Source organism: Gymnodraco acuticeps, unplaced genomic scaffold (assembly GCF_902827175.1).
Source record: "Gymnodraco acuticeps unplaced genomic scaffold, fGymAcu1.1, whole genome shotgun sequence".
Lineage (NCBI taxonomy): Eukaryota > Metazoa > Chordata > Actinopteri > Perciformes > Bathydraconidae > Gymnodraco > Gymnodraco acuticeps.
Window position 1 is genome coordinate 371,776 of NW_022990217.1, and position 27,910 is coordinate 399,685.

A 27,910-nucleotide genomic window follows, 5' to 3' on the forward strand; every position below is an offset into this window, starting at 1 on the left:
CACTTGAGAAAAGGAGACTGACAACTGACTTTGATCAGAATCATTTTATTGTTATATTTGCTTCAACATTTTTTTTTTTCATAGGATCTGACAACATATCATTTTTGTTGGTTTCCATTATGCACAAAACTTTATGTTTGTCAACCTGAATACAAGTAACAACAAAAAAAAGGATATAAATGTTAAACTATACAAGATATATTTTTCAACTTTCTTGTCTCTGGATCAACTTTTAATATATCTGAAAATATCAATACCATGATTAACAGCATTCTCTGCTGTTGGCTTTTTTAGATGATATTTATTCTACAGCAACAAGTCAGTTACACCAACATTTCTTATTCACTGCCTTTACTTCAAACAAACAAAACAGTAGAGCATATTAAAGAATAATGAGTACATGTTAGAAAACATCCGTTTATCATGGTCTCTGTACTTTAAGCTCTAAGGATGCAATAAGTGTTGGAAAAAAGAAGAACAACAATAGTAAGTAAAACACGATTTAATCACATGGTCTTTGTACGACACAGACCCACAACATCATATTGTGCACACAGCATAATGTTCTTTAAGCTAATTATTTGAAAATAATAAAACAAATGGAATATTTAAAAGTAAAACATATAAATGAAAAGATAACAATGTCTTGCATGAAACTATAACAGTACAAATATTAAAGAATAGTGATGCCATTAGATAACATCTGTTTCTCATGGCCTTTGTGCATTAAGCAAAGTTGAATAATAAAACAAAACATGTAAATAGTTGAGTAAGTAATAATAAGTAGTACAAATAAAAGTAGATAAAACATGATCTCATCACTAGTCTTTGCCTACATCATCATGTTGTGCACACGGCATTGAGAGTTTTTAAAATATATTATAAAAAAACATTAAAAAATATAAATGATAAGATACAAATGTCTTGCATGAAACTATAACAGTAAACATATTGAAGACATATGAGACAACATCTGTTTCTCTGTTCTTGTATTTTAACATCATCAATAACATCAGCTTCTTTATATTTGTGCACTAGTCTTTATGAAAAGAGCTGCAATCATCAAATAATAAAACTCGTGTAATCTGAACAATCAGTCCTTCTTTCTGACTTGTTCATCACATCATTATCCGTTAAAAGAATGAAAATCAAAAGTTCCTCATCAACAAGATGTGAAGGATGCCACAGTATTTGCACATGAAGCAAAACGTCATCAACATGCACTTACTGTACTTCAACTGAGGCTGGCTTATGTACTCTCCAAGAACACATCAACGTTTATATTTACAATAAATGTTGAATAATAAAATGAAAAATGAAAAACTGTGGAGAAAGTAATAATAAGTAGTAAAAACAAACACAAACATGATCTCATCACATGGTCTTTAGACATTATTGCATGAACACAAGGAATGAGTACAAATAATAAAACAAGAAAAAAGTATTTGAACTTTTAAAAAAAACAAGTAAGTATTTCTATCTTTATGTGTGTGTGTGGTATTCATCGTTTTGTATTATTCTCAGACTGGTATGAAATCACACATTTTTCCTCCTGGTTGTTATCTGCAAAACTTGTTACTTAAAAGCTCAAAAGTGAAGCAACACATGAGTCATGTGGACATGTACATCACAAAACATCTCTTTGTCTCCAACACAGTCTTTGTAGTAAAGCATCTTCATCATTGACATCTCTTTGTTGTGCACTCCAGTTATTACGCACTACGTTTAACAGTTTACTGAAATGTAGTTAAAAAATGTAAATGACAAAAACAAATAACATGATGTCTTTCTTCAGGTGGACTATGACGTACATCATTTTCAGAATCATTGTTGTTACGCCAGTCATTACACCCAGAGGAAAACAACATCTTGAAAAGATCAAAATAAACAAAGCAATAAAGATTTAAAGAATTGTTTCTCTTTTTTGTTAACATCATTATCGTGCAAACTAGTCATTGTCTATGAGGTCTTATTGAAGATTGATGAAGGAAAACAAAACATTTGTAATGTTAAAAAGAACACGCCACACATAACTATCTTTTGAACTTCTCTGCAACTTCTTAAAATCAACAGTTGTCAATAATAGTGATCGTCAAACCCCAGGATGCCACTAAAGATCACGGTGCAGTCAACTTTATCACAACAGTGTCGCTCTGTTTTGTGTTTTTGCCCTGGCGGGTTCAGTTCCTGTTTCCTTCTGGTTGTCTCTCTCTTGTTAAAGAGATATTTGTCAGGATTGCAGGTTAGTCTTTAATATTGAAGGCTTCCTTCAAGCCTTTCTGTGCTTGTTCCTTTGTAATTTTCCTCCATGCTTCTGGAACATCAGCTGGCTTGGCGTTGTATTCTTGGGCAAATCTCTCATTGTATTTAACCAGGACATACTTCCAGTAGTCAGATGTCTCCCTGGTGTAGTCTTGAGGAATGAGCCAGTCTGGGTAGATTTGTTGGTAGTCTTTGTAAGGATGCCACTCTTCATTAGTGGCTGCACATCTGAATTTATGCTCACTGTGAACATCAGTTGTGCACAGTGTTTCCACCAGCTTCTCAGTGGCTCCAATCCTGTATCTACCGAGACCTTGTGGCCGATGAACAGCTGCATGATGTTTCTCATGTCTTTTACCTCCGGCTTCACAAGGAACTTTACAAAATGGACATTGTTGTCCACAACCACACACCTGACTGAAAAGCTCATCCTGTGGTTTGGTTGCAAGTTTGTTCACAGTCTCAGCGATGTCTTCAGATTTTGGGAAATCCTCCTGCAGCTGTTCATTCATTTCTCTCAATGATTGGACGAGGCTCTCTTTAAATGGATGGCATGTGCTTTGGATTTGAAACAGGGTGGTTTTTTCAGCCTCTTCTGAAATCAAGATGTCTTTGGTCAAAAATGTGCGCATGTTTTTGATGAGCTCTGTGATGCTTTCCTTGTTATCTGGCAGCAGGACACCATCCTCTCCTTTTGAGGCCCTTTCAGTTGCATCTGTTATTTTTTTAACTATGACTTTCAGATTCTTTTTTTTCAGTTCAAACAAAGTTTTGTCCTCTGACATTTCTTGCAAGATATCCTGAAATATAAAATCCTTTACATAAATTTCATATTTACGAATGAACTTGACAAAACTCTGAAAGTCTTCCTTTTGCAGCAACTCTTTCTGAATGTTGTACTGGAAAAAGTTTCGTGAACTGTACTCTGCTGAATGACGGCCTGCCAAAACTTCATCCACAATGTTAGTTCCCAGATGTCTACTGATGTACTCTTCCACAGCAGGTTTGATACAAAGCCTGACAAAAGCCTTTGCTTTGCGTTGGCAATCATCTGTTTTTTTGTATAGATCTAAAAAATCTAACAAGTACTGAGGCTTGTACTTCTCCAGCTGAATTTTGGGATCCCTTGCCAACAAGAAATGTTTGTGCATTTGAAGGAACTCTCTTGAGGCAATGCCACAAATGTGAAGTTTCAGGTCAATCTCAAACTTCAGTTGGAAACTCTTGCCTTTTAGGGATACATCTACATTTTGCAAAAGATTCTTTGTAAAAGAGTCATGGTAGTCTGCGTCGGTTTTTGCAATACCACATACAGACAGTCTGCAAGACTCAATGGCAGTGTCTGCAAAACTCTGCAACTCTCTCTTTAATTCTTCTTTTTGCCAGACTGCCAAACCTTTCCAACCTACTTTTACATGTTCATATTTTATCATCAATCGATTCTTTCCTATGTCCTTTAGGTCTTTAATGTTCTTTAATTCCTTATTGACGTTACGATTTGAGAAATGTATCCTCAACTGTTCAAGGATTTTATCAGATATGTTTAGTTCTTTCAGGCCAGACACGTTTGCTGTGACTTTTGTCCACATCTGTTGAAAGTCACGTTCCAACTGTTCATCAGAAAGTGTGCGGTGTTCGCGATCACTGAAGAGTTTCATTACTGCTTTTTCTATAATTTCTCTGTGTTTCCTCTGAATGTCCTGAGCCTCTTTTGAACTTTTTTTTTCCTCAAGCGCACAATCCAAAGCATTGTTTACTGAACGTTGGAATTCGTTTTTAAGACTTTTGTTACGGTTGATAAAGTCAATTTTGTATTTCTCTATCAGACTCACATGTATGTCTTTCCTTTCGTAGTATTCCCAAAGTTTCTGCTGCATTTTTGTTTGACGGTCTTCTATTTTGGCGATCAACTGCGATTCAACCAATATCTTTAAAGTTTCCATATGAATTTCATTGTCGGAACTTAAGATCTCTAACCTTGCTACCTCCTGCCAGGAGAGTAAGTCTTTTTTGAACTCCCATTCCCATTGATTGAACTCCTTGCAAAGGTTGTCATAAGCATGAGCCACGAGAGTGTTTCTGAAACCGAAGATGAAGTTCTCATATTTGACTGCTTTCCAGAGACTTCTTACCCATTCTAGAAACTCTGGAATCCGTGAAACATCATCAGTTTTGCCTTTTCTCACTGTCTCCATGAGGTTTTTCTTGAAATCTGCTACAGCTTCACTGTAACCTGTGTTCACTGAAGCCATCGGTGGAGTCCCATGCCAGAGTCCGGGGATGTTCCAGTTGTTTTCTTTTATGTCATAGTCCAGCACATCTGTGAATCTCTTTATAGAGGGCTGCTTTTCCATTTCAGCAGCAATTATAGTCATTTCATTGAGTTGGTCCAAGAGAGTTTGTCTCTCCGTCAAGTTCTTTTCATGAGCGGAGACGCCAGCAACATTCTGGTGCACAAAATGACAAATGTGCTTTTTACCAATTTGCTTCATTCTCAGGAATGCATGGATTGCAATTTGCAGGATATCTTTCATTTCTGTGGAGTTCTCTGAAGCAACATTGATAATTGTCACATCACTTAAACCAATGACAAAGGTTGCCAGCTGGTTGTCATGCTCATAACTGTCTTCTAGTTGTGCCAACTGAGGAGCCTTGAGGCCCTCTGTGTCAATGAGAACTATGAAGTCACAGTTCAGCTGGTGTTGCATATCATCACTTACTCTGAGGAAGAGCATATACGCTCCTCTTGTGCATCTGCCACTGCTGACTGCAAACTGCACACCGAACATGGTGTTGAGGAGTGTTGACTTCCCGGTACTCTGAACACCCAACACAGTCAGTACCAATAGTCTGCTCTTCTCTCCAACCTTAATGTGTAGCTCCATTAGTACATCTCTCACCCATTTCTCTGGGATGTTGGAAGCATCTCCATCCAAGAGCTCTAAAGGATATCCATCCAACAGCAGTTCAGCTGCCAAACCAGGAAGACGATGTACTTCATCAGCAGAGTTTTGTGACTGCAATGAAAACTCATAGATCAGTCCCATCTCTCTCATGTAATGCTCTATCCCTAAATAGCTTTCCATCAACTCCTGATCCAGCTTTGTAATCTCTTCCACATCTTTGTCCTCTCTCTTGCTTTGTTCTGTCCACTGATGGCGGAGTGAAGATAGCTGATCCCGGGAATGTGCATCCAGTTTGAGTTTCATCCACTTAAGGAAAAAATCTCTGCTCTTGCTGTCATTTTCATTTTTAGGTAACTGTTTAATGAAAGTCTTCATATCATCTGATAGTTTCTGTTTGCCAAGCTTCTCCATGATTTGTTGTTTTTCTTCCAGTAGCTGAGATTTATATTCTTCCGGTTCTAGGTTACCATGTCTTTTCAACCTACATTCATTTTTCTCTAACTGCGATAACCTTTTCCAGTCAGCGCCTTGCAGAGGAAGTTGTTTTCTCTTGTAGTCTGGTATCTTCTCCACCCCAATTCCTTTGACAATCTTCTCAGCGGTTTTCTTTTGTTCACCACTTGTGCATTCATCCACAGACAGACCAAGTTCAATAGCATTATCAAGCATATTTTCAATGATCATCGTGGGTGTTCCAACTGTTATCTTGTTAATGGCTGCAGAAAGTTTCTCTGAAAACTCCACAACATTTACTCTTGGGTCTTTCATTTTCACACTGCTGTTTGGCAAATCTAATTCTTTCACTGTTGTCTTGACAGATTCCATGTCCTCTTTAGCACCTCCATCTTTGGGGTTAACAACCAAGAACAGTTTGGATTTCACATCTTGAAGAGAAGTCAGAATCTCATGCTCCTCTTTTTCAATTTTGTCCAGGAATACAAAGGTAGCAGTTGACACATGAAACAGAAAAGTGAACTGAGCATGTGACTCAGAAATGTTTCCTCTCAGATTGGCGAAGGCAATTGGGTCTGGAAATACATCAGGATGTTCTCTGCCTCTGGGAAGGTACCAACACACCTCAGCCAGACCATTGGCAATCTGTCTTTTAATTGCTCCTCCTTTGATGTCTCTGTGTATGAAGTAATTGTGATTCTGCTGGCCAATGCTGAGAACTTGATTCAAAATCTGGGACTTGGACAGAGTACAGTTCTTGAGCCTCACAAAGGAATAGAATGGTATCTTTGCTTGTACAATGTTGTTTTCAACAAAGCCTCTTGATTCAGACAAACTGTGTGGACGCCACTCTTTGACAATGTCCCTCAGAGCCCACAGCATCAGGGTACTCTGACTGTTATTGACATGGGGCATCAGCAGTGGGACAGAAAACTGGCACATTGACATCTTGAGGGCCATTTCCTGTTGCAAGAAGCTGTCAGCACAAAGGAAGAGTGCTGTTACGAGGTCGAGAGGGTTAACCCTATCGTCTGCAGATTCATCAGCAGTGTATCGGTCAAGATCAAAGGGATCACTGCTTTCTTCCTCATCATCACTGTTTGATACTTGTGTACAGCCCCTGCATTCTGCATTGAGTTTAAATAGTTTACTGAGAAAGCACCACGGTATTTTCTGTACTGATGAGGCAGCTTCTTCATTTATGCTGTTTTTGTTGATCTCCAATAGAGACTGAAGAGTGAGCTTGTTGGGATAAAATGTCTCCAGTCCCAGTTTGGAGAGAAAGGTCAAAAAAACTGTTAAAGAGAAAGAGAAGGTCATATTTAGATATTAGGTAGCCCTTAATGGATCTAATATGGATGTTTCCTCAAGGTCTGACGTGCTGATGGCATTTCCTTTCTCATTTAACATAAAGCCTTTTTTTCATTATTTTAAAAGTGTGGATTATTGTACATCCATGTTTGCAAGCTTGCAGAATTGTTTATTTTGTTGGATTATCATTTGAATCTCTGTGATTTTGTAGCTTCACAAAAGAGGTTAAAGATGTATTTAGTTATTTATGTGGTCATTTTTACACTTTATATAAATCTTAATACATCCTTTGTGGATTATTGTACATCTATGTTTGCAATCTTGCAGAATTGTTTATTTTTGTTGGATTACACTGTTTTGGCACATCTCCAAGATCTGTGAATCATTTGAATCTCTGTGATTTTGTAGCTTCACAATTCTAAGAGATCAAAGATGTATTTAGTTATTTATGTGGTCATTTTTACACTTTATATAAATCTTAATACATCCTTTAACAATTTCATGTGTACGTCTATATACAGTACGTCAGTAAACATCAAAGTTGAGTGAATGGGGGAGCTTACCTGCATGTTCTTTACCTGTGTTTGTAGACATGGTCTGACTTTTCCTTCAACTCTCCTGTGCTTGGAAACCTAAAAAAGGTACAACAAATAAAGCTTATTTTTTCATTTTGAGTAGCCTACTTTTATTTTCAAAGACGTAACACATTGTGTTATTGCTTATTCATTGCAGATCAGTTGCAATTATAAAGAACAAACTACTGTTTGAATGAAGCAAAACCAATGTCCTTATTTAAAACCGCTGCGCTAACTGCCAATATTTGTTACAAGTTTGCTTAGAGAAATATTATTAATATGTCTAATGTGATCAAAGAGGTGTGTCCTACTGTCTAGTGTAGCAATACAATTCTGATTTAGTCTGATTGAAGCATATCAATTAAAAAGTGTTTGCAGTAGCTATACGGTAAACACTGATGATATAACATTTAGTATTGCTACTTTTACTCAAGTACAAAAAGTACTTCTTTACAACACTGATAATGTCTCAGTGTATCGGCAATCAAGCTTTTGTTGGTCAAAGATCTTACAATGTTTATTTTCTAAGAACCACAAATGTGAATGCGTTGCATTGTCTGGCAGTGGAGCTTTTATCTATACATCGAGGTGTTAAAACCCCAACTCCCTGCTCAAAAACAACAGTCAGAAAGCACAATTTGGTTCCTGTGTGCACAAAGTGTAACCAGAGTTCAACAGTTCACCAAGTTCAAAGTTTCAATAGTTTCGAGGTGGTTCTTTAAATCTTATTAAAGCCAATTAAATAATTAACTTAAACAAACAAAACATCTTAAAGGGGCAGCTTTCAGTGAAGTTTATCACAGTCATTAACCTGTTAAGCCTGGATGCCCCCGTCCGCCAGTGGCAAACCATCAGGGCCTTCAAGGTATTCAGAGAATACCCTGGAACATTCAGATAAAACAAACAAAAAATCGATTTAATTATATAAATAAAATGTATATAAAATGAATGAATGAGAATGGTATCTGTGTTGTTGATCAGTAATATTACAGTGTTACGTTGATTTGTTTGTCCTTCTCGGACCATGCACTACGCATTTCAGTGGTTTTGTGTTAGAAAAGAAAGAAACCAATCAGATCTTGTTCTGGGTCTCTGGGTAGAATATCCTTCAACCAAGGTATTCTACATCCTTGATCGAATGCCCTGGCCGTTGCACTGAATGAGAGCGTACGTTTGGACTGACAGTTTGATCAGCCAATCATATATTGATTTGTAGCCAATGGGCGTATTCTTTCAGAGTTTCCCTCGGTTCCAGGGTATTCTAGAAGGCCCGCTAGTTAACTGGCTCGAGACAGAGGATCTAGATGAATGCGACGAAGCAATTCATGCCGTTTTATTGGTTTTAACGTTGAAATGACAAGTGCAACAGGTGAAGATGAAGCTGTTGCAGAATTGTTGTGAGTACCCTTTTCAAGACGACAATTCAGTGAAAAGACGGACATTATAACGCCGGGGGGGGGGGGGGGGGGGGGGGGGGCGGCGGCGGGGGGTGTGTGTGTCTACAGAAGGTCCAGTTGTGATAGACACGGTTCGCCACTGCCGCCCGTATACTTATCGGATCTGCACAATCAAGATATCAGATTAAAGCTGAGATACCACCGATTCTAGAAATATTAGTATCATCACTGTGCGATCAAAACTCGCGGTAGGAGAAGCAAACCCAGACATCACACGACATAGCTTTACGGAGCAAAAACGGCAAATAGTCTTACCTTTGCTGTTTTCTGATCAAAAGTTGTGTTCAATGGCATTACAAAAATAAAAACGCTGCTGAAGGTTAATCCATAGGTTAATCCAATGTGTCTGTGTCACCTTGAAATTATTACTGATAATCCATCGTCATATTGATGGCAAAAACTGAGTTTTCATATATAGCTGCTATGATAGCTAGTGTATGACAGCTTCCGGTTTTTGGTATTCTGGCTGCGCATCACTCTATTCACCAATGGGTAATGTTTAGATGGATTTTAGGAACTTCCCCTTGATTATATTGGCTCTAATGATTAAAAAGAGGTGTCAATCATCAAAATCGACCGATGGGTTCCAGAGATATGGAAAATACACCCAAATGACCCCAGATGTGAGTTTTTTTTTCTAAATCTCTCTATAAAGATAAAATGTCATTGTTTTGCATCAATCTTGATACAGGGTACTTATTATATGTTATATAAATGTTAACTATGTTCAATTTGAATTTACTCTCAAATAAAAAATAAAATATTGATTCTGATTTATCTACATCCAACTCACAGGTTTATTATTGCTTTGAGAAAAACGATTATTAATTTACCCCTTTTAGAAGGGAAGATATAGTCATTTGTTCTGGGAATGTCATTTTTCGAGCCTGAGGCCTGAAAAACAGGCTCAGGGGTTAACATGTTAAGAAAGATGCTGCAGTGATTTGGAGTCATTGGGTCACATAACGAGCAAATAAAAAATAGAAGGATTTTCAATACAGAAACGACTTAACGTGCTAAACAATAACCATACGTCATAGGTCCTGGATGGATATCCTCGTGGATTCATCTTCCTATTATACACACATGCATTTCCAAACATTTGGACTACCTATGTTGCAAATGTATTATCTTTTCAATTTACACACGGCATCTATTGCACGTCTGTCCGTCCTGGGAGAGGGATCCCTCCTCTGTTGCTCTCCCTGAGGTTTCTCCCATTTTTCCCTTTAAACTGTGGGTTTTCTTCGGAAGTTTTTCCTTGTACGATGTGAGGGTCTAAGGACAGAGGGTGTCGTATTGTCATACTGATATTCTGTACAAACTGTGAAGTCCAGAGACAAATGTAACATGTGTGATATTGGAATATATAAATAAACATTGATTGATTGATTGATTGATACAAAAAAACCGTAAAACATAAAAACATGTGTCCTACTTGTTATATAGTTCTGCATCAATACTGGGCCATCAGGTCAAACCATATGGAAGCTTTTGAAAAAATCCACATGTTTCAATGAAAGAAATGTTGATATATTATAATAACGTTAAAAAATTGTTTTAAGATTGGTCTAATAAACAGATGTGTGTCCCAATTATTGTGAATGAATACAATTAGGGCTGCAACAAAAGACTAATTTGATAATCGATTAATCTATCGATTAATGAAACGATGAATCGACTATTCGGATTATGCCTTGCACAATTTCTCAAACGCTCTTATTTAGCCATCAACTTTTAGATTTAGCTTGAGGTTGTTTTTAGGCATGTGGAAACTAACAATGAAGAAAATAAAGATGATTACTTGATTCAAAAATACATATTTTATTAAACTTTCTGCTGAAAGATAAATACAAAATCTGTCCTTCAACATTTAAACCAAGGAAAGATCAGATAAAAGATAACCTTTTTCACATTGTCAAGTAGGGATGGGTATCGTTCAGTAGCATGGCGTGGGGGAAAAAATAGGGGAAGCCAATAATACGTCCTTTCTTTTGGGTCGGGGGTGTGGTGGTCAATGTGATAACGTAACCAGATGAGTGCTTACAGCACCCGGTATCATTTGACACACATTTGTATCATACAGATGCAGGACTTACACACGCCTGTTATCTAACCGACAGGTCCGCACGCACTCTCCAGCCGAAACTCTAATAAGCATTCATTCCAGGGGCGGATCTACCGGGGTGGCATGTTGGCACCTTTGTTTTGAAAGAAAAGTTGTGGCTCATCGGACATTTATGAGACAAAGTCTCTAATGTCCGAGTGCAAGTGAATGCAGCACAAGATGCACGTCATGTAACCCCTCCCCCGGTCCTGGCGCGAGAGTTGAAATATTATTGGTGGCGAATTCACTTGAACGGTGGGACGGCGCAAAACAAGAAGCCTTTCGGACCCAAGCACTGAAGGAATGAGGTAGTTGCGGTCTACAATGACAGAGAAGAGAATGTCAAGTTTGGCTGTACTCAGCATTGAATCAAAACGCACTACAGCTGTTGATCTTAATAAGTTTGTGAGGCGTTTTGCTGAACAAAATAGTAATCGCCGCATTCAGCTGTAATAGACATGCCAACTTGATGCTCTGCTCACGGATGACTCGATGAGAATAACAAATTGTTAAGATGATGACCTTGTATGCGTGTATATATTTTTTTCTTTGAGGGGGTCTGCCCCCCAAAAAACTGTTTTAAGTCCTGAGAAAGTAAAATAAGACGGTGTGTAAAACTACACTGCCCAGCCAACAGAAAGTAACCATTTTGATGTAACTAGGCCAGTAGGTAAGGACCAGTGGCAGCGCTAGGGGGTGGGTACTTGGGCTCAAGCCCCGGATGTTTTCTGAAAAGCCCCGGATGTTTCACTTAAAAAAAAAAAAAAAAAATTCAAATAATTTTTTGAAAACGTCTCGGGAGTAATGTGCAGTACCGGAGTCCACCAGAGAGGCAGCCACTGTGGGACATTAGCCTGCGTACTGCGTAGCCTGCCCTGAAGAAGAAGTGATCCTTCCTAGTGCCTGACGAGTTTTAAGCTAATAGCATATACAGTTATGGATATTAGAAAGTTATTGTCATCAAAGCAGCCGGCGCCACAAGCTGCTGCAGCAGCAGTATCAGCAGCTGACAACAATGTCATCACCAGCAGTCAAGAAATGGATGATGTTTCAGGTTTGTTAATCTAATGGTGATATCTGCACTCTGGCTGACTGAGTAAGAAGTGAAAAAGAGTGATGTAACGTTAATGTTATAGCTAGTAAACATTAGCGAGTAACCACACTAAGTATACCCTTATATGTTAGTATGTATACAGAACATGACTAAAAATTATCCTAAAATGTAACGTTAACCCTTCATAACTCAGTCTACTTTTAAGACACTAAAATAACGTATTCCAATTTTTATTTTGTTTTCACGCGTGGAATTATACCGGCTCTCGTTTCAGTACACATAACAACAGAACTGACAGGCAACCCTCTGAATCAGACTCCGATTGGCTGTGACTGCATCCACTCAGAGTGTCCGATTCAGAAACGTGACTCTTACACTCTTTACGTCACAAACAAAGATGGTGGATGAGAATAGATCTATAAAACGATAAGCAATGCGCCGGAATCAAGGTGAGACTATCTGCATCCTTTAAAACTCTACGCACATTCGTTTCACCTTAATAAGTAAACGACTATTTGAGCGAGTTAAGGCATTAGTTTTGCTTCATTAAAGGGTGTTAATGAGTGTTCTCCAGTGCCTTTTGTCCGCTTTAAGGTGTTATTAAGGTAGGGTTAATGTTGCTCTCAAAGTGTACCAGATTGATGCTTTCAACTTCAATATTTAAAAAAAAAATCTTCCCGGACCCCCCGAGAGGAGGCAACGACCCCCCTAAAGGATGTTCGGTCCACCCCCCACTTATAAAAAATAGCACTGTACCCCTGCACCCCCCCCCAACCCAACGACTCCTGGGCTAAGCCCCGGATTTCCAACAATCCTAAATCCGCCTCTGGTAAGGACCTTCCACTGGATAATAACTGCAGTGATGTTTTAGCTGAATACACGTTTTTTAACCCTAACTGATGCAGTTAGTCACTTCTTTAATGTTTGTTCTTTCTGATGTAAAGTCAAGGTTGTAACTGTATATCAATAATGATATAATTACTTGTTTTTCAAATTTGAAGGAGGGTGAGCAAGCATCTTGATGAACATTCATCATTAACTCCTCCAAAAAATATAGTTTATTCAATAATAAATGAATATGTGAATCATAACAGTTCTTCACTATATCTGTAAAGCGTCTTTGAGCACCTGTAAAAACGCTAACAAATTAAATCTATTATTATTATTATTATTATTATTTATTAACAGTGATTGACAGCTGATAGGAATAATATGATTGTTAATAGTATCATATTCATTCAGACAAACATCGATGAGACAGTTAATTAATGTACTTATTGCAGCAGTCTGCATAGATTTGGTACCCCTACTGGTCTAAGAGTGAAACAAACTCATTCAGTTATTGTTCAGTTAAAATTCATTAAATTACGTCTGCCACCTTATATGTAAGGCTTTACTGATGTGCCACAATAATATCACCTATGTGATTGAGTTAAAATATTAATATTGTGGCTTTCCAAGTTAATATTGATTGTAGGGGTGTAACGGTTCACAAACATTTCGGTTCGGTACGTACCTCGGTTTTTAGGTCACGGTTCGGTACAGCAGAAAAAATTATCACAAAACATTAAAAAAAAAATTTCAATTATTATTAAACTGTGACTAATGTATTCAAATAAATACAAAATATAGTAGAATAAACATTAAGGTGCAGCATTTCGATGAACTGAAATAATCTGTATTTGAACTGTACTAGTACCTAAGCAGCCAGCTTGACATTAGGACTTGCTTGTCATTGTATTTTCATGTTGTTTAAAGAAAGATGAACTTGTCCACATTGCTTGCTGAAATGGCAGATCTGCTGGCATTAACAATGTCTCCTGCTGTGGAAAACACCCTCTCTAGGGACAGAGGTAGCAGATACAGCCAGGTAGCGCTTTGCTAACATGGCAACATAAGGATATTTGGCGTTTGTAATAGCTTTGGCTCGGTCTGAACTTTCTGCGAGTGGTGGAGGCTCAAATGCTAGTGGGAGTTGGGTTTGCACTTCAGTCTTTTTTCTTTTGGTACCGGTGATATTCACATTCGGGTGATGCCTTTTCAAATTAGTGTGATGTATTGCCAGCCACGTAACCAATGTTAGTTGAACAATGCCGACAAACAGCTTTGGTTCGGTCCACCTGTCTTTGTCCGTCATCCTTGTACGTAACTGCGAAACCAAAATGTTCCCAAACCGGAGACTTCAATGATGCTGGAGGATTTTCAGCTCAACTTTATCTGCGTTTTGCCATTTCGACAGTTCCTCAAATTACTGACTACATTTGAACGCATCCCTGTGACCAGCTCTCATAGTATGCCTCTCGTCCAATGAAATGACTTGCTCGCTCTGATATATACCTGAGATTACTTCCAGAAAGTTGTTCATGTTCTCAATTTTTTACGTTTAACGCTATATTCGTTCGGTACACACGTGTACCGAACTGAAGGGCCCGTACCGAATAATTTCAGGACGGGTAGGTGTACCGTTACACCCCTAATTGATTGATATGATTGCGATTTAAATCAGCATATACTGATTAACCCTATCGTCTGCAGATTCATCTGCAGTGTAAAGGTCTAGTTCAAGGGGATCACTGCTTTCTTCATTATCATCACTGTTTGATATTTGTGTACAGCCCCTGCATTCTGCATTGAGTTTAAATAGTTTTCTTAGAAAGCACCAATGTATTTTCTGTACTGATGAGGCAGCTTCTTCATTTAAGCTGTTTTTATTGATCTCCAATAGAGACCGAAGAGTGAGCTTGTTGGGATAAAATGTCTCCAGTCCCAGTTTGGAGAGAAAGGTGAAACTAACTGTTAAAGAGAAAGAGAAGGTCATATTTAGATATTAGGCATCTAATATGGATGTTTCCTCGAGGTCTGACGTGCTGAAGGCATTTCCTTTCTCATTTAACATAAAGCCTTTTTTTCATTATTTTAAAAGTGTGGATTATTGTACATCTATGTTTGCAATCTTGCAGAATTGTTTCTTTTGTTGGATTACACTGTTTTGGCACATCACCAAGATCTGTGAATCATTTGAATCTCTGTGATTTTGTAGCTTCACAATTCTAAGAGATCAAAGATGTATTTAGTTATTTATGTGGTCATTTTTACACTTTATATAAATCTTAATACATCCTTTAACAATTTCATGTGTACGTCTATATACAGTACGTCAGTAAACATCAAAGTTGAGTGAATGGGGGAGCTTACCTGCATGTTCTTCACCTGTGTTTGTAGACATGGTCTGACTTTTCCTTCAACTTTCCTGTGCTTGGAAACCTAAAAAATGTACAACAAATAAAGCTTATTTTTTCATTTTGAGTAGCCTACTTTTATTTTCAAAGACGTAACACATTGTGTTATTGCTTATTCATTGCAGATCAGTTGCAATTATAAAGAACAAACTACTGTTTGAATGAAGCAAAACCAATGTCCTTATTTAAAACCGCTGCGCTAACTGCCAATATTTGTTACAAGTTTGCTTAGAGAAATATTATTAATATGTCTAATGTGATCAAAGAGGTGTGTCCTACTGTCTAGTGTAGCAATACAATTCTGATTTAGTCTGATTGAAGCATATCAATTAAAAAGTGTTTGCAGTAGCTATACGGTAAACACTGATGATATAACATTTAGTATTGCTACTTTTACTCAAGTACAAAAAGTACTTCTTTACAACACTGATAATGTCTCAGTGTATCGGCAATCAAGCTTTTGTTGGTCAAAGATCTTACAATGTTTATTTTCTAAGAACCACAAATGTGAATGCGTTGCATTGTCTGGCAGTGGAGCTTTTATCTATACATCGAGGTGTTAAAACCCCAACTCCCTGCTCAAAAACAACAGTCAGAAAGCACAATTTGGTTTCCTGTGTGCACAAAGTGTAACCAGAGTTCAACAGTTCACCAAGTTCAAAGTTTCAATAGTTTCGAGGTGGTTCTTTAAATCTTATTAAAGCCAATTAAATAATTAACTTAAACAAACAAAACATCTTAAAGGGGCAGCTGTCAGTGAAGTTTATCACAGTCATTAACCTGTTAAGCCTGGATGCCCCCGTCCGCCAGTGGCGAACCATCAGGGCCTTCAAGGTATTCAGAGAATACCCTGGAACATTCAGATAAAACAAACAAAAAATCGATTTAATTATATAAATAAAATGTATATAAAATGAATGAATGAGAATCGTATCTGTTGTTGATCAGTAATATTACAGTGTTACGTTGATTTGTTTGTCCTTCTCGGACCATGCACTACGCATTTCAGTGGTTTTGTGTTAGAAAAGAAAGCAACCAATCAGATCTTGTTCTGGGTCTCTGGGTAGAATATCCTTCAACCAAGGTATTCTACATCCTTGATCGAATGCCCTGGCCGTTGCACTGAATGAGAGCGTACGTTTGGACTGACAGTTTGATCAACCAATCATATATTGATTTGTAGCCAATGGGCCCATCATTTCAGAGTTTCCCTCGGTTCCAGGGTGCTCTAGAAGGCCCGCTAGTTAACTGGCTCGAGACAGAGGATCTAGATCAGTGTTTCTCAAACTTTTTCATACCAAGGACCACCTAACCAATAAAAAAACACTCGCGGACCACCTAACTCCACAAATATCCAAAAACACATCGTTTTTTACAAATCGCCTGAAAATGGTACAAACAAGTGGCAACATGTGTGATGAAGGTGTTTATCTGGGCTATTTCATGCAATCGAAAGTGAAACTTAAGCTCGTTCCATTGCGAAGATATTCCCGCGAGAGTGCGAAAAACTTAAATAAATGTATTTCTTTCAAATGTGAAATTTTACCAATATACTCACGGACCACTAGGGGGCGCTCACGGACCACCAGTGGTCCGCGGACCACACTTTGAGAAGCACTGATCTAGATGAATGCAACGAAGCAATTCATGCCGTTTTATTGTTTTTAACGTTGAAATGACAAGTGCAACAGGTGAAGATGAAGTTGTTGCGGACTTGTTGTGAGTACTCTTTTCAAGACGACAGTTCAGTGAAAAGACGGACATTATAACCGTGTGTGTCTACAGAAGGTCCAGTTGCGATAGATACGGTTCGCCACTGCCGCCCGCATACTTCTGCACAATCAAGATATCACATTAAAAGCTGAGATTCCACCGATTCTAGAAGTATTAGTATCATCACTGTGCGATCAAAACTCGCGGTAGGAGAAGCAAACCCAGACATCACACGACATAGCTTTACGGAGCAAAAACGGCAAATAGTCTTACCTTTGCTGTTTTTCTGATCAAAAGTTGTGTTCAATGGCATTAAAACAATAAAAACGCTGCTGAAGGTTAATCCATAGGTTAATCCAATGTGTCTGTGTCACCTTGAAATTATTACTGATAATCCATCGTCATATTGATGGCAAAAACTGAGTTTTCATATATAGCTGCTATGATAGCTAGTGTATGACAGCTTCCGGTTTTTGGTATTCTGGCTGCGCATCACTCTATTCACCAATGGGTAATGTTTAGATGGATTTTAGGAACTTCCCCTTGATTATATTGGCTCTAATGATTAAAAAGAGGTGTCAATCATCAAAATCGACCGATGGGTTCCAGAGATATGGAAAATACACCCAAATGACCCCAGACGTGAGTTTTTTTTTCTAAATCTCTCTATAAAGATAAAATGTCATTGTTTTGCATCAATCTTGATACAGGGTACTTATTATATGTGATATAAATGTTAACTATGTTCAATTTGAATTTACTCTCAAATAAAAAATAAAATATTGATTCTGACTTATCTACATCCAACTCACAGGTTTATTATTGCTTTGAGAAAAACGATTATTAATGTACCCCTTTTAGAAGGGAAGATATAGTCATTTGTTCTGGGAATGTCATTTTTCGAGCCTGAGGCCTGAAAAACAGGCTCAGGGGTTAACATGTTAAGAAAGATGCTGCAGTGATTTGGAGTCATTGGGTCACATAACGAGCAAATAAAAAATAGAAGGATTTTCAATACAGAAACGACTTAACGTGCTAAACAATAACCATACGTCATAGGTCCTGGATGGATATCCTCATGGATTCATCTTCCTATTATACACACATGCATTTCCAAACATTTGGACTACCTATGTTGCAAATGTATTATCTTTTCAATTTACACACGGCATCTATTGCACGTCTGTCCGTCCTGGGAGAGGGATCCCTCCTCTGTTGCTCTCCCTGAGGTTTCTCCCATTTTTCCCTTTAAACTGTGGGTTTTCTTCGGAAGTTTTTCCTTGTACGATGTGAGGGTCTAAGGACAGAGGGTGTCGTATTGTCATACTGATATTCTGTACAAACTGTGAAGTCCAGAGACAAATGTAACATGTGTGATATTGGAATATATAAATAAACATTGATTGATTGATTGATTGATTGATACAAAAAAACCGTAAAACATAAAAACATGTGTCCTACTTGTTATACAGTTCTGCATCAATACTGGGCCATCAGGTCAAACCATATGGAAGCTTTTGAAAAAATCCACATGTTTCAATAAAAGAAATGTTGATATATTATAATAACGTTAAAAAATTGTTTTAAGATTGGTCTAATAAACAGATGTGTGTCCCAATTATTGTGAATGAATACAATTAGGGCTGCAACAAAAGACTAATTTGATAATCGATTAATCTATCGATTAATGAAACGATGAATCGACTATTCGGATTATGCCTTGCACAATTTCTCAAACGCTCTTATTTAGCCATCAACTTTTAGATTTAGCTTGAGGTTGTTTTAGGCATGTGGAAACTAACAATGAAGAAAATAAAGATGATTACTTGATTCAAAAATACATATTTTATTAAACTTTCTGCTGAAAGATAAATACAAAATCTGTCCTTCAACATTTAAACCAAGGAAAGATCAGATAAAAGATAACCTTTTTCACATTGTCAAGTAGGGATGGGTATCGTTCAGTAGCATGGCGTGGGGGAAAAAATAGGGGAAGCCAATAATACGTCCTTTCTTTTGGGTCGGGGGTGTGGTGGTCAATGTGATAACGTAACCAGATGAGTGCTTACAGCACCCGGTATCATTTGACACACATTTGTATCATACAGATGCAGGACTTACACACGCCTGTTATCTAACCGACAGGTCCGCACGCACTCTCCAGCCGAAACTCTAATAAGCATTCATTCCAGGGGCGGATCTACCGGGGTGGCATGTTGGCACCTTTGTTTTGAAAGAAAAGTTGTGGCTCATCGGACATTTATGAGACAAAGTCTCTAATGTCCGAGTGCAAGTGAATGCAGCACAAGATGCACGTCATGTAACCCCTCCCCCGGTCCTGGCGCGAGAGTTGAAATATTATTGGTGGCGAATTCACTTGAACGGGGGGACGGCGCAAAACAAGAAGCCTTTCGGACCCAAGCACTGAAGGAATGAGGTAGTTGCGGTCTACAATGACAGAGAAGAGAATGTCAAGTTTGGCTGTACTCAGCATTGAATCAAAACGCACTACAGCTGTTGATCTTAATAAGTTTGTGAGGCGTTTTGCTGAACAAAATAGTAATCGCCGCATTCAGCTGTAATAGACATGCCAACTTGATGCTCTGCTCACGGATGACTCGATGAGAATAACAAATTGTTAAGATGATGACCTTGTATGCGTGTATATATTTTTTTCTTTGAGGGGGTCTGCCCCCAAAAAACTGTTTTAAGTCCTGAGAAAGTAAAATAAGACGGTGTGTAAAACTACACTGCCCAGCCAACAGAAAGTAACCATTTTGATGTAACTAGGCCAGTAGGTAAGGACCAGTGGCAGCGCTAGGGGGTGGGTACTTGGGCTCAAGCCCCGGATGTTTTCTGAAAAGCCCCGGATGTTTCACTTAAAAAAAAAAAAAAAAATTCAAATAATTTTTTGAAAACGTCTCGGGAGTAATGTGCAGTACCGGAGTCCACCAGAGAGGCAGCCACTGTGGGACATTAGCCTGCGTACTGCGTAGCCTGCCCTGAAGAAGAAGTGATCCTTCCTAGTGCCTGACGAGTTTTAAGCTAATAGCATATACAGTTATGGATATTAGAAAGTTATTGTCATCGAAGCAGCCGGCGCCACAAGCTGCTGCAGCAGCAGTATCAGCAGCTGACAACAATGTCATCACCAGCAGTCAAGAAATGGATGATGTTTCAGGTTTGTTAATCTAATGGTGATATCTGCACTCTGGCTGACTGAGTAAGAAGTGAAAAAGAGTGATGTAACGTTAATGTTATAGCTAGTAAACATTAGCGAGTAACCACACTAAGTATACCCTTATATGTTAGTATGTATACAGAACATGACTAAAAATTATACTAAGATGTAACGTTAACCCTTCATAACTCAGTCTACTTTTAAGACACTAAAATAACGTATTCCAATTTTTATTTTGTTTTCACGCGTGAAATTATACCGGCTCTCGTTTCAGTACACATAACAACAGAACTGACAGGCAACCCTCTGAATCAGACTCCGATTGGCTGTGACTGCATCCACTCAGAGTGTCCGATTCAGAAACGTGACTCTTACACTCTTTACGTCACAAACAAAGATGGTGGATGAGAATAGATCTATAAAACGATAAGCAATGCGCCGGAATCAAGGTGAGACTATCCGCATCCTTTAAAACTCTACGCACATTCGTTTCACCTTAATAAGTAAACGACTATTTGAGCGAGTTAAGGCATTAGTTTGCTTCATTAAAGGGTGTTAATGAGTGTTCTCCAGTGCCTTTTGTCCGCTTTAAGGTGTTATTAAGGTAGGGTTAATGTTGCTCTCAAAGTGTACCAGATTGATGCTTTCAACTTTAATATTTGAAAAAAAATCTTCCCGGACCCCCCGAGAGGAGGCAACGACCCCCCTAAAGGATGTTCGGTCCACCCCCCACTTATAAAAAATAGCACTGTACCCCTGCACCCCCCCCAACCCAACGACTCCTGGGCTAAGCCCCGGATCTCCTACAATCCTAAATCCGCCTCTGGTAAGGACCTTCCACTGGATAATAACTGCAGCGATGTTTTAGCTGAATACATGTTTTTTAACCCTAACTGATGCAGTTAGTCACTTCTTTAATGTTTGTTCTTTCTGATGTAAAGTCAAGGTTGTAACTGTATATCAATAATGATATAATTACTTGTTTTTCAAATTTGAAGGAGGGTGAGCAAGCATCTTGATGAACATTCATCATTAACTCCTCCAAAAAATATAGTTTATTCAATAATAAATGAATATGTGAATCATAACAGTTCTTCACTATATCTGTAAAGCGTCTTTGAGCACCTGTAAAAACGCTAACAAATTAAATCTATTATTATTATTATTATTATTATTATTATTTATTAACAGTGATTGACAGCTGATAGGAATAATATGATTGTTAATAGTATCATATTCATTCAGACAAACATCGATGAGACAGTTAATTAATGTACTTATTGCAGCAGTCTGCATAGATTTGGTACCCCTGCTGGTCTAAGAGTGAGACAAACTCATTCAGTTATTGTTCAGTTAAAATTCATTAAATTACGTCTGCCACCTTATATGTAAGGCTTTACTGATGTGCCACAATAATATCACCTATGTGATTGAGTTAAAATATTAATATTGTGGCTTTCCAAGTTAACATTGATTGTAGGGGTGTAACGGTTCACAAACATTTCGGTTCGGTACGTACCTCGGTTTTTAGGTCACGGTTCGGTACAGCAGAAAAAATTATCACAAAACATTAAATATTTTTTTTTAATTATTATTAAACTGTGACTAATTTATTCAAATAAATACAAAATATAGTAGAATAAACATTAAGGTGCAGCATTTCGATGAACTGAAATAATCTGTATTTGAACTGTACTAGTACCTAAGCAGCCAGCTTGACATTAGGACTTGCTTGTCATTGTATTTTCATGTTGTTTAAAGAAAGATGAACTTGTCCAACATTGCTTGCTGAAATGGCAGATCTGCTGGCACTAACAATGTCTCCTGCTGTGGAAAACACCCTCTCTAGGGACAGAGGTAGCCGATACAGCCAGGTAGCGCTTTAATAACATGGCAACATAAGGATATTTGGCGTTTGTAATAGCTTTGGCTCGGTCTGAACTTTCTGCGAGTGGTGGAGGCTCAAATGCTAGTGGGAGTTGGGTTTGCACTTCAGTCTTTTTTCTTTGGTACCGGTGATATTCACATTCGGGTGATGCCTTTTCAAATTAGTGTGATGTATTGCCAGCCGCGTAACCAATGTTAGTTGAACAATGCCGACAAACAGCTTTGGTTCGGTCCACCTGTCTTTGTCCGTCATCCTTGTACGTAACTGCGAAACGAAAATGTTCCCAAACCGGAGACTTCAATGATGCTGGAGGATTTTCAGCTCAACTTTATCTGCGTTTTGCCATTTCGACAGTTCCTCAAATTACTGACTACATATGAACGCATCCCTGTGACCAGCTCTCATAGTATGCCTCTCGTCCAATGAAATGACTTGCTCGCTCTGATATATACCTGAGATTACTTCCAGAAAGTTGTTCATGTTCTCATTTTTTTACGTTTAACGCTATATTCGTTCGGAACACACGTGTACCGAACCGAAGGGCCCGTACCGAATAATTTCAGGACGGGTACGTGTACCGTTACACCCCCTAATTGATTGATATGATTGCGATTTTAAATCAGCATATACTTCTGTCAGGGGATGCCACCCCTCAAAATCTCCCTGCCACCCTCTTGCCACCCCATGAATATTTGTCTAGATCCGCCCCTGATTCATTCACAAACTAAATCAGGAGACCTTTAACGTTTTACGTCCGTTTCGCGCCTTTTTTCCTCGCTGTACACAGCTCCAGTTTGGGCATTGGCCTGTCATCAGATTGTATTTGTTGTTGCTGCTGTCGCGGAAGTTTAGTACAATTATTTTTGATTAAATACTCCAAATCTCCACCCTCCATAATTGCACTTGCTTCAGTTGCTTGCTACTTTCTAACGGCGGTGAGAGTGGTGCAGTGGCGCTATCTTCTATCGATTAGATTATGATTCGATTATAAAAGTAGGGTGGACATGTGGATATTATCCGACTGAACAAAACGTGCATTTATCTAACAGGTTCGTTTTCCACTGACCTTATTTCGAGCTATTTTCCAAAATCCTATGGAGAAATCCATTGCTTTTTTTGTCGAGGGAAACCGAGCGCAGCTTACTTCCGGGTTTTAGGAAGCGTCACTGCCACACTAAGTTGATGCGATTTGATTGGATTGTGAGGCAAGGGAAGCCAGCCGCCTCTGGCTTCCCTTGATATGGCCCTGACTAATCACAGATTAGCAGGGGCATGACGTGAGCCTTGTCTGATTGGTCAATCCCTCCATTTTTTTTCACCAAGGGAAGCCAATTTCGGCTGGCCTCCTCTCGCAACAGTGAGTGCAATCTACTTTTACCATAACATGTAGAGGGGCGCTGTTTCACTCTTTGTAAAATACTCAATGAGAATGGGGGAGAGACGAGCCGGGTTGGCAGCAACACACAACAAAGAATTTCCGAAACTAAACGTTTTTATTTATTTATTAAATTATAACTACGATCTGAAAAAAACAGGGGAAGCCTGGCTTCCCTTGGCCTCCAGGAGAAAACGCCACTGGTATCGTTAAGGTTTTAACTGTACTACTCAGCCTGTCCTCCTACAAAAAACGACCATACAGTATAGGTCGATTAAAGCAGCTAAATATGACCCTTTTACCTCAATCACACCAACAGTGTTTCAGGGCCGGTTCGGAGCTGGAGCTTGAAAAGCACCGGGTTTTCCTGTCACACCGCAGCGGAGCAGCCTCTTAGCTCCGGAATCCGGTTCGTTTCAAGCACCAAAAAAATTGTCCGGCCAGAGCAAAAGCACCACATACGTCACGCTTACGTCGAGGCGGGGGCAGGGGCAGAGACAGATCAACTCCTGAACAACAACAAAAAGCCTGCGTTTTATCCAGTTTGTACACAACGATGGAGAAACTTAACAAGAGTTTCAGTGTTTCTGCCATAGACCGTTATATATAAAGGTTTCTGCTCATGTTGAAGCAACGTGTCTGCGTGTTAAGGTGGAACCTGAGCATTCACGTTGATCACCTCTCAATATAACTCATTATACATCTATAAAACTATAAATATTAAACTTTACTTCACATGTTCATTTGAGAATAGCTGTTACATACCTGGGTGAAGGTTACAGTTCATTTAAATGAAAGATACAACATTACTCCACACTCATGGTTCAGTCCACCTTAAGAAATAAGACCGACCTCGGAAGCAGTTGTGTTTTAAAAAACTTTATTGACACGAGTACACTTTTTTATAAGAATATAACTAAACCACAGAAATGACTCCGGAAAAGCTGCAGATAGAGCCATAAGAAATGAATGCAACTGATTTAATCCACACGGTTTGGCTTTATGAAGCAGGCACGCAAACGGTTACGTCATGACGCAAACGATGACGCAAACAATGACGCAACGACGCATTACCAGTCGGACTCTGGGCGGTGTGAAAAGAGCCAGAGCTAAACCGAAGAACTGGTTCTGAACCTGAAAAGCTCTAGCACGGAGCTTCAACCGGAGTTGCGGTGGTGTGAATGAGGTAAGAGTCACGTTTTAAAGTGTAGCACCCCTAGTGGACGTGTAAGAAACAACATGCTCCCGTCGATTGCAAACGCTCCGGAGGGTCGTTTATTCACAAATAACCCTCTCTGGAAAATCCTAAATTGTGGAATAGTTTGGCCATTAAAATGCTTTTTTATTAGATTTCTAGCAAGAAGTGTATATTGTACTTTAGAATCTACGTCTAGTGGATGTGTAGGATCTAGTTTGATAGATATTACGAAGATGATTTGAGGTCTCGCCAGGAGAACGTGTATATGGGGTAGCTTCAATGTAAAGTTAGCGTGGGTGAAAACAGTATTTCCGGTCTCGAAGTTTTCATAATAAAACCGGAAGTATTACCCACAATGTCAAATTATTACACAGTGATATCTGCATTACTCATCCACTAAAAAACATCAGTTTATCCTTGTTAATTACACAATATTGATTGGTTTAAATTGTGTACAATGCTTTTGTGTTTTTACCTTCGATTCAGAGAAACAAATTGTTTTTTTTCGGAGTTTAGACACTACAGAGTTTCCGAAGACACTACACTACCCAGAATCCCCAGCTATAGTTTGGGACTACAACATCCGCCTTGCTTTACAAACCCCGTGATTAGTCCTCAAGCTCTTTGATTGGATGTTGGAGTGGCAGTGCAACAAGGTTACGCCGAGTGCCAAACAGCTCTTTGAAATGGAATGGAACCACGCCATACTATCCAAAACTGGACTTGGACGGGTCCAGCCCAGCCCTCCCCCCCAGAATTACACATGCTGGCTATTGTGAACTGCTAACAGAGCACTTATATACTAATAAAGAACTGGCTTATCTATAGCTAGTTGAGTAGCACTCGAAATGTTTGGCTCTATGAAACCTGATGTACTTATATGATTCTGTTTTCTTCAAGGTTGTGTCTTCCTGGTCGAATGTACTTATTGTAAGTCGCTTTGGATAAAAGCGTCAGCTAAATGCAATGTAATGGTAATGTAAAAATAGTTGCCGCCCCCCCATAAAGTTGGCCATTTTGAAAAATGTGCGTTTTAAGCACATTTTTGCAAACTCCTCCTAGGGAAATGATTGAAAAAATTCCAATCCAGGACAAGTTCAGCCCATATCCAATGTCATGCTAAATTGCAAATAAAATAGTTGCTTGCTCAATCGGGGAGGTTGTTAGCTAACAGAGAATATAACATTTTTAACGATTTACATGTCGCAAATTACTCCAAACTACTCGCATATGGTTTTTACAATATTCACGAAACGCTGAATACACATTGCTCTTATGATTGCACACATATTTCATATTGCCTTCCATAAGCTCCGCCCCCCAGAAAGTTGGCCATTTTGAAAAATATGCGTTTTGCATGCATTTGCAGCACATTTTTGCACACTTCTCCGAGGGAAAATATAGGAACAATTCCACTCCAGAACAACTTCAGCCCATATCCAATGTGATGCTAAATTGCGAATAAAATAATTGCTAGCTCAATTGGGGAGGTGGTAAGCTAAAAGAGAATATACCATTTTTGCCGATTTTAATTATCAATATATCTCACTTCTTATGTTTGTATCAATATTATTTTTATGTTTTTATTGTACATTCCTACTATAACTCCTATGTTTGTATCAATACTATAATTTTCTTTAACCTCTTATGTTTGGATAAATACATTTTACATATATTTTTCCTATTAAAATGGAGCAACTTAAAAAAAATCATAATAATTCCCCTGCGATAAATAACGTTTTTGGATTCTGATATGCTTGTGTGCCTTTGCTCTAGGTACTTTAATATGATTTATTTGTTATTTTTACAATACTAAAAAAGTAAGCCTACTTTGTTTTTTTATGCTAATTATTACAAGTTCATTTCACCACACTAGGGCCGAGACAAACAGAATAAAGGTAAACATAATTTTTTGCCAATCTTTAAACACATCCGCCCCAAAGGGAACTCAACTGGAAACACAGGGCGTTGACCCACTTCCTGTTTTTCTGTTGAACGCTTCAAATCTCTGCACTCATGTGAGAGCATTTTCATTTAATATTACACTTATATAAACACTTTATATTGCTATTATTGCCGTGCCAGACATTTTAATCGCATATTACATTATCTTAAAGGTGGGGTAGGTAATTTTGGAGAGACCAGCTAGAGTGCGCTAGAATTTGAAAATACACATCCGGAAAAAATCTGCCCCTTCCTTACAGAGCCCCTCCTCCAACACACACGAACGCACACATGATCAATGAGGGCACGAGATAAGTTTGTGCACAGATGGAAGGCTGACAGGCAGGTAGGCCATCCAGTTACTTTAGCCGGGCCAGCTAAAATGATTGGTCGTGCTTTTTACAGTACTACGGCTTCCACAGATGACATTTTTTTATGGATTATTTCTCAAAGCACCTAAGATATTTACTGCTATCGGATGTTAAGAGCATTCCATGGAATATAACAAAAAGTGTATCTCAAGCCGGTTACTCAAACTTACCTACCCCACCTTTAAGTGTCCCTTTTTTAAATGAAAAAAATGCTATTCTGCAAGCCAATCTTATACACTGGGAAATAACCCCACCTCCTTTTTGAAATGGCTGATTCTGTCGCCAACACCAACCAAGAGAATAACATGTGCATGTCTAAAAAATAAACATGAGCTCAACAAAATAAACAAGCTTACAGAAACTTAAATGACTAAAAAAGGCACCAATAGGCCTGAGTAGGTTTAACAGTTTGAGGTTTGCACTCATGATTCATGCTGATACAACAACGGTATCTCTAGCAGCCTACGCCCTTTTGAGCCCTCATGTCCCCACTGCTTTTCAACACCTTGTATATAAATGATGGGATTCTACCTGCAAGCTCTGGTCCTTCTCTGTTCATCGTAGACGTTTCACTTTCAAACCTAAGAAAAAACACAAATATTAACTTTACATTCTCGGAACCAAATATTGTATTCATGCAGATAATCAAAACAATAAAACTATTATTAGTAGCCTACTCCTTGCTACGTGCCATTTCAGTCTAACGCTCTTCATTAACTAAGTAGTTGCAGTAAATCTACAGTACAGAACAAGTGATGTTTCCGGCGGAAACTTACCGGGCTTCATGCTGCAGCGGACTGGAGTGCTCTTTGTCTTCTGCTGTATTTGTACTACACAGAAGTGAAACAGAAAGTAAGTGCTGCACGCACCCATGCT

The 27,910-nt window shown here is 38.6% G+C and overlaps 1 protein-coding gene across 4 annotated transcripts; it reads right to left on the reverse strand.

Moving 5' to 3' along the window:
- Window positions 1-29: 29 nt before the first annotated feature.
- On the reverse strand, window positions 30-27,910 carry LOC117547753 (up-regulator of cell proliferation-like). 4 transcript variants are annotated; one of them, XM_034218564.1, is made up of 5 exons: window positions 27,811-27,842; window positions 27,566-27,615; window positions 15,321-15,389; window positions 7,511-7,564; window positions 30-6,916 (listed from the first exon to the last, which is right to left on the reverse strand). In XM_034218564.1, exons 4-5 carry the CDS (start codon window positions 7,524-7,526, stop codon window positions 2,244-2,246), a joined length of 4,689 nt encoding a protein of 1,562 aa, XP_034074455.1. In that variant the 5' UTR covers window positions 7,527-7,564; window positions 15,321-15,389; window positions 27,566-27,615; window positions 27,811-27,842; the 3' UTR covers window positions 30-2,243. The 4 variants fall into 4 exon arrangements, with proteins under 4 accessions (XP_034074455.1, XP_034074453.1, XP_034074456.1 ...); XM_034218562.1 differs by having other exon boundaries at window positions 7,496-7,564; XM_034218565.1 differs by lacking the exon at window positions 15,321-15,389 and having other exon boundaries at window positions 27,811-27,910.